General features: G+C 41.9%; 1 protein-coding gene across 20 annotated transcripts in view; it reads left to right on the forward strand.

Moving 5' to 3' along the window:
* BAZ2B (bromodomain adjacent to zinc finger domain 2B) overlaps positions 1-12,279 on the forward strand; it is a 288,601-nt gene that overhangs the window by 153,989 nt on the left and 122,333 nt on the right. For 16 of the 20 annotated variants that reach the window (XM_019480273.2, XM_014599410.3, XM_019480279.2 and 13 more), the window contains one exon: positions 8,256-8,444. The exons of the other annotated variants lie outside the window; for them this stretch is intronic. In XM_019480273.2, the coding sequence (XP_019335818.1) occupies positions 8,256-8,444 (189 nt within the window). The remainder of the gene's footprint in view (positions 1-8,255; positions 8,445-12,279) is intronic. 20 annotated transcript variants of the gene reach the window in all.

A 12,279-nucleotide genomic window follows, 5' to 3' on the forward strand; every position in this document is an offset into this window, starting at 1 on the left:
AAACATACAGAATGATGTATTTTAATTTTATTTTTAAAAGAGGCAGTTGTCTTGATTTGTGTGCGTTTGTGTCATGTATACAGAGGTGATTGCATAATAGCTCAAAATGAAGTCTAACTCTTGTATATTGCAGGGGTGTGGGGTATATGGGGCTGGGGAGGCTGTGTGTGTATGTGGGCTGTGGGGATGTGGGTGGATATGTGGGGCTTGGTGGTTATGTTTTGGGGATGTTTGTGGGTGTGTATCAGGTTTTTGGGGTGTGGGGAGGGTGGTTGGGGGTGTTTGGGGGTGTGGGTGCATGTGTGTGGTGAGGTGTGTGTGGGTAGGAGTGAGCGAGGCTCCCCCTAGAGGCCCACGGGTGCATGTGTGGGAGTGTATGTGGGGAAGGGTGTAGGTGGGTGCAGTGTTTGTAGGGTGTGTGATTGTGTGTGTGTGTGTGTGTGTGTGTGGGAGGGTGTGGTTGTGGGTTTTGTGGGGGAGAGTTTGTGAGTATGCTGGGGTGTACATGGGAGCCCCCTGCGCCCCCCCCAAACTGGTTACTGCCTGCCCCCACAACAGCCCAGAGCCTGCACCACCCCTCCCTGTCACCACCAACAGCGTGCAGCCTCAGTGTGCCCCACGCCTGCTTTGGACTAACCCCCTGCAGTAGTGGATCAGCCAGACCATGTGCGCTGCTCCTGCTCTGCACTGCCCAGCCATAGTGCATTCTGCCATCCACTGGGCACACAGCCGGGCTTGACTGCCTTTATAGGCAGCCCAGGTGGCAGTAGCTGCTGGTCCCAGCCCCACGTTACTGGTGGGGACCCACGCACAGCCCTGACCCACCCCACATCTGCTGTGGACTTGCCTGCTCATGCTGAACATCTGGAGTAACAGCAGCACCAGTGGAGCAGAAGTGTGCTTGGCATGGGGGAAATGCAGCCCCTCCCCCTCACGGGTACCCAGCATTTCCTGCAGTAGCCACATGGAGCCCATGCTGGGCTGTCTTTGGTTCTACTATTGTCACTGCTGTCTCCGGGCTGCCCAGTGGGGCAGTGCAGAGGAGCTGCAGGTCATCCCAGCCCAGGCTTTGGGCAGCTGCTGCAGGAAGCGTCGGGCAATGGTGATGGGTAGGGGTCACTTTTCCCTTGTGCCAAGCACACTTCTGCCCCTCCAGTGCTGCTGTTGCTGCAGCTGTTAAGTGTAAGCAGACAAGTGCACAGGAGGCATGGGGCAGGTCAGGGCTGTGTGTAGGTCCACCAGTACTGCATGGCTGGGGCCGGGGGTAGCGGCAGCCGAAAGGAGCTGCTGCTGCCTAGGCTAACTAGAAAGGCAGTCCAGCTGAGAAACCGCCCCAACCCTGCTTTGGGCCCAGGGGCAGCAGGACATGTCATGGCAGAATGGTACCTGGGCCAGGCAGGACTGAAGGACCCGCTGCAGGCTGGACAAAGCCCCTCCATGGGCGGGATCCAGGTTGCAGGCCGTATTTTTCCCACCCCTGATGTAGACGATGCTACATTAGTTTTTTTTTTTAACTGAACATTTTTTTTTCAGTTGCTAGTAGCTTCTATGACCTTCACAGTCATTCATTTTCTCTTTTCAGCTCATGATCTTTAGGAGTACTTCTCATTCTCTGGAAAACTGGAGACCTCTTTTAATCTTGTCTCCTGAAAAAAAAATGCAGAACTGTGAATCTGAATATTTTTGGTCAAAATTTGCACAGGAAGTTTAGCCAATAAACCCAAAAACCTGTGCCTATGTTTTAGGTTGGCCAATATATACCTGTTCCTCTGTGATTTTGGTTATCATTCAGAACTTCATAGGATTCATTCACTTTTATATAAAACTTTTTTGTACAATTGTGTTCGAATGCTGTGTATTTGTTTGGGGAAGGGAAGGTATTAGGAGTTGAGACACTCTTTTTTTTCCTAATTTTCATGGAATCCCTGTGTCATTTATCACTCTGAGCTGGTACTCAAGTTTAGCCATTGGTAAATTAAGCTTCCTAAGGCAGGGTGAGCCTTAATTAATATAAGCAAAGTATATTTTGTTTGTAGAATCAAACCCTATTATTTAAAAAAGAAAAGAAAATTAAAGCAAGCCTGATCCTTCTTAACTAACTTACTGAGCTAATGCAGTTCACTTTGAAGATAAAGGGAATATTTACATAATTTAGTGTTGTGGAGTCAAATCTACCATATTTACTGAAATATAGGTTGAGGTTTTTTTCCCCTAATCAGCACAGAGGGGAGGGAAAGCTCTGTCTTATATTTTCATACAAGGAATTCTTGCTAAATGCACTGACTTTCATTAAATTGCTGCCAAAAGTAGCATGTCCTTAATAATATAAACCAACTATGAATTTAATTAAATGCAGCTAAAATTCTGGAACAAAAATACTGATGGGAACCTACCACAAGGATAGATTAGTTCAGCCCTTCTGAATAAGATATATGGTAGGTAGAATCATGGTAGTTAAAATTAGTATTTTTGCTTGAATTATTTTCCTATAACAGCACCATCAGTTACCATATTTACTCAACTATAAAATGAGGTACTCCCTTTCCCCCTCGTCAGCATGGGGAAAAAAAGTTCCTGGTCTTATATTTGCATACAAGGAAACCTCATTAAATACATTGTTTATCATTAAACTGCTGCTAAAAGTAGGTCATGCTGAGCAACGGAAACCAACTATGAAGTTGATTAAATGCAGGCAGCACTGATCATGACTGTAAAACACATGGACCACATTGGACAAACATACTGATGGGAGCCTACAACAAGAATAGGTTAGTGCAGCCCATTGGAATAAGATGCATGGTAGTGTCCATTGTGCTTAGTCCCCCTCAGCGCGAACTTTTTCAAGTTGTGGTGAACCACTACAATGAATACATTTCAACTTTCTCTTCACTCTCACGGCTGAGCAATGCATTTCTTTCTCATTTCCAATAATTCCTGTTTATTTACCAGCCTTGGATATCTGCCAAATTGCCAAACAGGATGCCTCTTCACTCAGAATCCCTCTGTTGCCCCCACTGTCAAGCTGGTGCATATGATTTATATGGCCCCATTCTCTATGAGGTGGATCTGGACTAGGTTGCCCTGTGCCTCATCTTCATATAAATTTTTGGAGGATCCCAGGCCTTAAGACAAGAACACCTTGTTCCAGTCATGAATAAGAGGCTAATTAGCGCATGTGGGGGTGGGATACGAGTAGGAGTACTGTCTGGAGTATATGCACATGTGAGTGCTGAGCTATTGGGTCACCATGACTTGAAACATCGTTGACTGTTGGGGCCCAGCCCAATGAGCCATGTAGTAAATCATGAGCTTTTTGGATTTGTACTAATATCGTGCATTGTTTGTACAATAGGTATGTAGGTACAACAGTGCTACTTAAAAGTGTATTTATGGAGTATGTATACTAAAATTTATGACAGTTTCAATTCTGAATGAACTAAATTACTATAGGTATGTTTATGTCAAAGTCAGTGTTTTCAAATTTGCTCTTCAATTCCATGTTCTCAGGGAGAGTAAAGTCTGACAGTAAAATGGAGGGAATGGGCTGTAGGGGGAAGATGTTATGGGGGATAGAGGGCAGAGGGCCACCTGACCTCCCAGATTTATTTTCCCTGATGTAGCAGGGAGACAAATACAAGGCAAACCTACAATTATTAGCTTCTCTACCTGGAAAATTATAACAAATTTATAAATTTTCCATATATAGAATCTAGTTATTGGGAGGAGAGTTTTCATCATATATTCAGAATTGTCTTATATTTGAGTAAATTAGGTAATTTATTTCCAAAATTGTTTCCTCCTTGGATTATGTCACTTCTGTTTAGCACCCAATATTACATAGCTTCCTCCACTTGTTGCATTCTGACTTCAAGTGGAATTGGTACAGGATTAGACTATACTGTAAAACATTTTTGTTTCACAATAAACAAGTTATACTTTCAAAAGAAGCATTCCTTTTTGACACACAATTGCTAATCTTGCCACTCTTTTTGGTAAAGAACATTCATTATTTCAAACTGATCATGTAGCTTTGTAATTAGTGGTACATACACTCCCAACACATTTGTAGTGACCAGTCTTTGATGCATCAAATGGCAGACCAATAGATAGTTGTCTCTCTGTGTATGTGTATGTTGGCACTGTCATAAAACTAGACTTAAATCTGTTATGCTTGCCTGAACTGAAATTGTTGATACCTGAATGTTATACGTGTCACGATGCCATGAATGTTTCTAGCTGTCTTTTATAATTTACTATAGCATAATACCCACATTGTAGGTACAGGATCATCAAATGGTCCAGGGGATGGGTGCTGTTTGGATTTTAGGAAAATGATACATTAAATATCTGTCTATAAAAGAATAGTAAATAAGAAGAAGAAGAACATCTATCTATTATCTGTGTCTTGACTGTACCCTGGAGGGCCTTATATTTCCCCCAGTTTTTATAGATCGCCCTTCACAAGATCCTCCTTCACCTGGATCTTGTGTTACTCTTGGTTCTGGAATCCTAGGGTACCAACATTTATTAAAGTGTATTTAGATGAAGTTCCTCTTACATACAGAATTGACATGCTTAAGTTCCCTGTTCTTCATGAACTTTTGGAAAAGCTGTGGAGGGTACCTTGCATTTCTGTTTCCCCCTTTTTCAGTACGTACAAATTTGTCTGTATTCAAAGGAGGGTTTAGCCAAACTTTTTATTAAGTGCCATTTATTAAGCTTATGCAGATTGTATGGGATCCACATTAACTACAGTAGAACCAGACTTTTGGCATGGAAAGATGACCAATTTTGGGGGATTATTTTAAACCTAGAGCTGGAAGAAGCAGAGATGTACTGAAACAGATGTATAGGCAGTGGAAGCAGGGGGCAGCCACAGAGGAGGCATACACCACCCTGGCGCGCTATTGCAGGGAGTCAGTTAGGCAGGCCAAGGCAGAACTGGAGTTTAGGCTGGCTACAACAATTAAGGACAATATAAAGTTCTTCTACAGATACACATTGAGGAAAAAGAAAGCGCAGAGTAGCATAGGGTCCCTGCAGGACAAATCAGGTCAGTTGGTGGTTGACGCAGAGAAAAAGGCAGAACTCTTCAATGAGTTCTTTGCTTCAGTATTTCTTAATACTGACTAAGACAATCCCCCTACCTTGAGTATAGACAGATGTCCAATAGGCACCAGACTGCCAAAGGTTAGTGCCAGTTAGCGCTGGCCCAGATGACCTCCATCCATGGGTGCTGAAGGAATTGGCCACTGTCATTGCTGAGCTGCTGGCATGGCTGTTTGAGCTCTCATGGTGCTCCAGACAGGTGCACCTCCCATGCCTCTGACTGGCAGAGGAGCCCTAGTGGCCTCGGCACTGATTGGCAACACGGCCTGCTGTCATGTGGCCATGCCTCTCACCACTGATTGGCTGCAAGGACCATCTACCATGCAGCCCTGCCCCTTGCCACCAATTGGTGGAGGGGTGGGGCCACATGATGGGCAGCCCTCGCAGCCAATCAGTAGTGAGGGGCAGAAACAGCAGCCAGTAGTCCTTCAAATGGGCAGTCCCCACTCCCTCCTTCTCTCCCCAGCAGGGCTGCTACAGCACCCTGAGGACTGCTGGCTCCTTCTGGGGAGCTAGCATTTTATTTTCCATAAGTTCCTCCCCGTCCTTCTCCTACTCCCCCCTGGATTTTATAGGCATTGCCTGGACTTTGTGGAATCTGTAAAATCTGTGAAATTACAAATTCAATAGGTCCCTATTAGTAGGGGTCCTACCCAACTCAAGGCAGTCAGCCAATTTCATGGGCAGATCACAGGGCTGGCAGCTACTTGCAAGGATTTATGATGGTTGCCCCTCCCCCCACGTTCCTCTGATTGGCTGAGGGGCTCTGTTGCGTACCCCCCCCCCCACTGCTGATTGGCTGCAAGAGTTTTCTGTCGTATGGCCCTCCTTCTTGCTGTTGATTGATTGTGAGGGCTGTCTGTTATACAGCCCTGCCCCTTGCCACCATTTGATGGAGACAGGAGGGGCTGCATGAGAGGTAGTTCTCTCAGCTAGTCAGTGGCAAGGGGTGGGGGCGGTTGGGCTCCCCTGTGTGTCAGTAGCTCACCTTCCCCCCTCCCCGCCAGTGGGCTGTGTGGCTGGGCCACAGCACCATGAGGACAGCTGGCTCCCCTTGGGGAGCCACCATTTTGTTTTCAGTAAGTTTTTTGTTTGTTTATTTGTTTTTCTCACACATTTCAAGGACATTGCCTGCTTTCACGGGCAATGCTGTATATAATTTTTTCCATGAAATTTGCAAAATCATTATTTCAGTAGGTCCCTACCTATGAGAAGGTAGAGAAGATGATAGTCATGTTTATGTTTGCTATTTGTATCATTTACATGATCCAGTGAAGGATCAGAGCCTTTTTGGACTTAGTGATACACAGATAATAAACTAGAGCACTCTGGCCTAGGGAAGCTCGCAATCTAAAGTTATGATAAGATGCAATTAATCGAAGAAGTAGATGAAATGGTATGAAGATGAGGTAATGGTAAATTGCATCAAAAGCAAAATACTGAACTAAGTGAATTAAAATGCCTTGCAGTACAAGAGAACCTTAACTTGTATACATTTCTGAAATATGCTATAATGACAAAAAAATACATTGAATTAGTTTAATACTTATAAGGGACAGATTAGGTTGTAGCAGTAGTAGGAGAGTACTTTCCTTTAAAGATTCCAAACAATCTAAAGCACCTTTCTCTGTAGGAAATGCAAGTATAAGTTGTGTGGGCACAAATCTCAAATCAGTGAAATTACCACCACTCTGTAGATTGGGGGGAAAGATATTGAGTGCTTAATGAGAGGGAGAGCACAGATAATTACAGCTAATAAAACACTAATGATGGAGAACCTGTATATAAATTGATCTGGTATCAAATTAGGGCAGTCTGTAGAAAGCAGTTCCTCAATTCCCTTCCTGTTTGCTTCCTTGGGCCAGCTTGTTCTAGAGCCCAAAAAAGAAGACTTTTGTGTTCAAAATATAATTTTGGACCACAGGTAAGACAAACTCAAATGTTCGGCCCAACAGTCATATGAGAAGGACCATATCAAAACCCAGTACTTCATTTTAGAAAGTCAGTTTTACTTCTAAAATTACAAGTCCAATAAAAAAAAAAAGATTAAAATCCTTACCCAATATGGAGGATAGCTAACCAATTGTAACATAGTCATAAATGTGCATCTTTAAAATTTAAAACATCAGATCTACTTCGTTCAAATATGACAGTAAAATGTTAAAAGAGGAGGTCTTGCAATAAACTAATTAATGAGTAACCAATCACCAGGTCCAGATGGTAGTTTCCTAAGAGTGCTGGATGACATGGCCAATATGCTAACAAATATGCAGTTTTTCATTAGCAAGTATGAGACCAAGAAGTGTACCTTTAAAAGAAAGTTTTAAGAATGATTCTAGGTATCACAGAACCATTGTGTCAGTGCTAGTTAAATTATCTGAACCAATAGAAAGGATTATGAAACACCTAACTGAACACAATACAATAAGGGCAAACTAATGTGATTTTTTAAAGAGAAATTATGCCTTTTTAGTTACTTCATCTTTATGAGTGTTCCAGTCAGAAAGCGAGTTGATATGATATAATTAGACTTATGAAAGGGAATATTTTAAATTAAAAATTCTCTGAAGCTCATTTTCCAAATAACTTATTTTAGGTCTTCAAAAGTTTAGTAACATTGTGGAATCTTTGACCTTTTTGTGTTTTAGTAACTTTAAACACCCAAAACTTTTTTTCTGACTCATGATTAATTTGCCAGAAGCCTGATTTGCAGGTCCTCCTACTAAAGGAAAATTTAAAGTTTTGCCTGACTAAGTACAAGAGAACATACCTCTAAACAGTACAGACAAATCTACTGTTAAATAGTTCTTGTCCAGTAGGGCCTGTAACCTGCCTCTGATTCTACTTCACTATATTATTTTCCACGGTTTAGAAAACCGAAAATGATATATGTATTGTTAATTTCCATCCTTATTTAAAATATTTTATTACAATTGCTGATGTTTCCAGATAATATCTGTGTTTTATAAGAACGAAAAGGAAATGTTATAGAGAAAAAATTGATTGGAAATAAATATAAAACTGCACAACAGTTCTACAAATATGAAATCATTTTTTATAACTTTTCTGTAATCATGAGGGTTGGGCTTCACATGATTAGCATCTGTTTTGATAGTACAATTTCAAGTGTTGTTTTTTCCCCTCAGGACATTTATTCAGAACAGCTGGGGATCAACCGTGTAACCTGTCCACAGTGTCGAGTGCCTTCCCAATGGTCAGCCACCCAGTCTTTGGTCTACATACAGCCAGCTCAGGGCATTCAGAGTTTGGTGGCTTGGGAACACTTGGTACACCCACAGCCTTAGCAGCACATCCCCAACTAGCACCTTTTCCAGGTAAACGTCTGTTACAAAGAATATTGAACTGAAGAAGGAACAATTAACTGTCCTAATCCAAGTAAACAAAGAGTGATTTGAATTTACATCAAGCAGTGTAGAAAAGGTTTAGTTCTCCTTTGGCAAAGACCCTTTAAGCTCTGTGACTGGATAAAGTTGAGCATGTTCCTAAAATGAGAAAAGGAGAGCATAATTGCAGACTGCCTGGGTTACTCAGCCCTTTGACAGTGGTCCTCAAAGAAACACTTTAGCAAATAACCAAAAAGTAGATGTTATTGCCTAAGTTTTTTTTCTGTCCTAGCATGTCTTAATTTCTGTTATTTGATGTGTTCATCAATACTTTTATAGTAGAAAGTGCTTATTTAATAATGAGAAAAGGTGCAGTAATAACCCATTCTCTTTTCTTTGAAGTTTTTCAACTGTCCTTTCTTTGCAATACCTTATTGTGGTGAAGGTTCTTTCTAATCAAGCTCAAGAGGGGAAGAATAGGTTAATTTGCCCTTGTAAGCTCAAACTGTGATTGATAGATAATAAGATTGAATCTTTTTCTTCACTTGCTGATCAGGGACTAGTGGTAAAAATCTCAAATGCCCCTAACTGACCTAGAGTCCCAAGTAACTTTAAAAAATGCAACTTAAAGCCTAAGTTTCATTAAAAGTCAAGGGAACTTAGACATTTAAGTGTCTAAATTACTTTCATAATTATGACTCAGGAGCCTGAACTGTTTTGGTACTTCTGAAAATTTTATACTGTTGGAGTGAGTACCACCTTCTCACCCTACAAATTGTCAATTTGTGGGTAGTTAGCAGGATCCCAAATGGCAAAGCTACTATGATCACTATGTATGGATAATGGTGGTTGTTGCCATTGTTGCCTAATGTTAGATAAATTAGGTACAAGTTATAGATGGTTCTTTTCTAGTGGCATTCTGTAAAATCATTAAAACAATCTAGTGATCCCATCAATTGCAGAATGTTGCAAGAAAGAGCTTTGTGGCTATGTGCACAGTTTTGGGTACTGTAAGATACCAGTATTTTTCCATATATCCCTTTAAATACTTACTTCTGAGAACGCTAATCTGTCCTTTTAATAAATTGAGCATTGCAGTAAAGTCTATGCTTCAAGAGTCTACACTTAATAATTCAGGGATTTTTTTAAATTCATTCTTTTATAGATTGCAACAAACATTTTGTCATCAAAAGGGGAGGGTTTTTTTCCCCAGAACTAGGGGCTTGACCTTGTACTAATGCTGTTTCATTTATTGATATTTATTTACTTATAAAATGTTAGAAATCAATAAGTAAATAAAAGATAGGATTCTGTTTGAAAAACTGGATAAGACTTTTTGTGCATTCTTGGTAATAATAACCTAGAGTAAATTTTTCAGCTATTTCTCTATAACCTTTTATTTTGTTTGACAATATATCTTAGATATCATGTCGACAGAAAAGAAGTAGGACTTTGTCACTGGATGGCTAATAGTCTTATACACATAGCTAGGTAGCCAAGGCATTTAAAGGAAATGCATATAGAGGTGAAACCTTGAAGGGTAAAATTCTGTTCAAAGCAGGAGATTCACTTATCTTGTGACAATGTTCTAATTCAGTCATTTTCTCTGTTTTGCTGAATGACTCATGAAGTTGTAACAAATGTATCTAATGGATGTAGGTGCAGTAGATTACTTTGTCTCGTTCTGAGGGATGTTGAGCATCCAAGGGATTCCACTGTCCTTCCCATTTTAAGAAAATCATTTATTTTACTTCAGTGGGAGTTGCGGCTCTTAAGCACCCCTTTAGATCGAGCCTTACACGATTAAATACCTACATTTTTGTGATGGTCTTGGAAAAGAGACCTCTGAGATACTTCTATCACCAGGAACCTCTTATCCCTGAATTTGTAGGGTTTTTTTGTTTTTTGTATTTAAAGCAAGGTAGGTTGCATATAGTAAAAGGGTTTTCTTAAACTTTTAGCCAAAAATCTTGTTTCCTATCTTGCTAAAGCAGTGGCTTGGCTTGTGTATATCCCCATTCAATATAATATTCTATATACATAAAAAGCTTAGTCCGTCTGTCTGTCTGTGTGTCTGTCCATAACGCTCTTGGAGCACTCTGATTGGTTGTCTTGGCAGCCAATCACAATGCTTACTGAAACAACCAATCAGAGTGCTCTGCACAGACAGCCGGGCGGGGGTTGGACATGGAGCAGGGGGTGTGGCACGTGGGGGGGCGTGGCACGTGGCCAGATGCAGAACTGTGGCTGTGTGGGCTGGTGGCTGGCAGCGGCAGTCATAACGTGCAAGCTTTCCCCCCTTCCCCACCTGGCTCCCAGGAGGCGGCAGCAGTGCGGGGTGGTAGCACATGGCGTTCTGTGTCTCCCCCCGGTCAGTCTTGACAGGCAGTTCACTAGTCAGATAATATCTAAAGCTTACTTTAGCTACTGCATATCACTGTTTTATGGCATTTTAAATCTTTGAATTTGAATCTTTGTATCTTGGACAGGCAGTTTTTATGGTTGGTTTCTGGGTTATTTTTGTTGTTTCCTAATCCCCATTTTCTGTGTGTTCTTCCATGTATTCTAACTTTATATTCTATGGCATTTTAACAGTAATAATCCTTTTCCCATCATTTTGTACTGTGAATTTGTTATTCTTTGTTTTGTGTATGTGCTTCATATTCAGAGACACAATGACAAGTTAAAAACCCAGTCTGTATCTCACTTGCATTGCTCAAAATCTAGTTTTCACTCTCATGAATGCTTTTGATTTGTGCGTGTAATCCTTACATTTCCATTATCTAATATTCACTTTCCTTTCCTCTAATATCACTAAAATTACTGCAGAATTATATCTGTAAATTACAACAGAATTAATGTACTATTGGTGCAGTTTCCATCTCTCATATTCTGTGAAATTTGTGGGGGTCATTTCTTGCTAAAAATGAAGAATTCCTGTGCAGCTGAGCAAGAGATTCTTTATATTCCCAAACGAATCATGTGGAACTTGCTCAGAGTTCCTGCCGTTTTGAAAATATGTCTTTGGATCTCCTAACACTGCAATTTGTGTTTGTTTGGGTTTTTTTTAAACCATAATTGTATATATCAGTGGTGCTCCAACATTTTTCCCTGGTGGGCTGAATGGGCAGTGCCCTGCCTGTGCATGGGCTGGATCCCTTCAATGGTCCCAATCTAACACTGGGGCTAGCGTAGTGGGCACAGTCTGGCCACATGAGAGGGAGGGGCAGCCCAGCCACAACCTGGCCTCAGAGTGGAAGGGGGGATGCCCTGGCCCATGGGGGAAAGGGAACATGGCTAGGCCCACACGGGGGTGGGAAGGCACAAGGCTCACCCCCAAACTGACCCCATGGGAGGAGGAGGTGTGGCCTAGCCACAACCCAGCTCCATGGGGAGAAGGGGTATGGCCTGGCCCCACAGAGGAAAGGGCATGGCCTGCCCCCAGACCAGTCTTTGGGGCTGGGGAAGGAGACATTGCCTGGCCCTAGCCCAGCAAAGGGAGAGTGGGAGTGACCTAACCCCCATGCAGATGCTGGGGAGGAGATATGGCCCAGCTGTGACTGGCAGTGATTTGGGAATTTAGCAGGGGGAGGTGACCATATGAATGGCCACTGCTTCCCTCACTGCCATGTTTCCAGCTCTGCGGGCCACAGCTTGAGCAACCCTGGTCTATATGAAACCTTAAAGGAGTGATTTTTTTTTTCAAGAGTTTTAAAGAATAGCACTGCTGGCCTGAAAAAACATTTTGTTTTTTTAGTCCATCTACTTGTTCCTACTGTGTGCTTTCTATATACTTTTAATTGTTTTGCATAGAATAAGATTTCAC

The sequence above is a fragment of the Alligator mississippiensis genome, chromosome 4, assembly GCF_030867095.1.
Source record: "Alligator mississippiensis isolate rAllMis1 chromosome 4, rAllMis1, whole genome shotgun sequence".
Classification (NCBI taxonomy): Eukaryota; Metazoa; Chordata; order Crocodylia; family Alligatoridae; genus Alligator; species Alligator mississippiensis.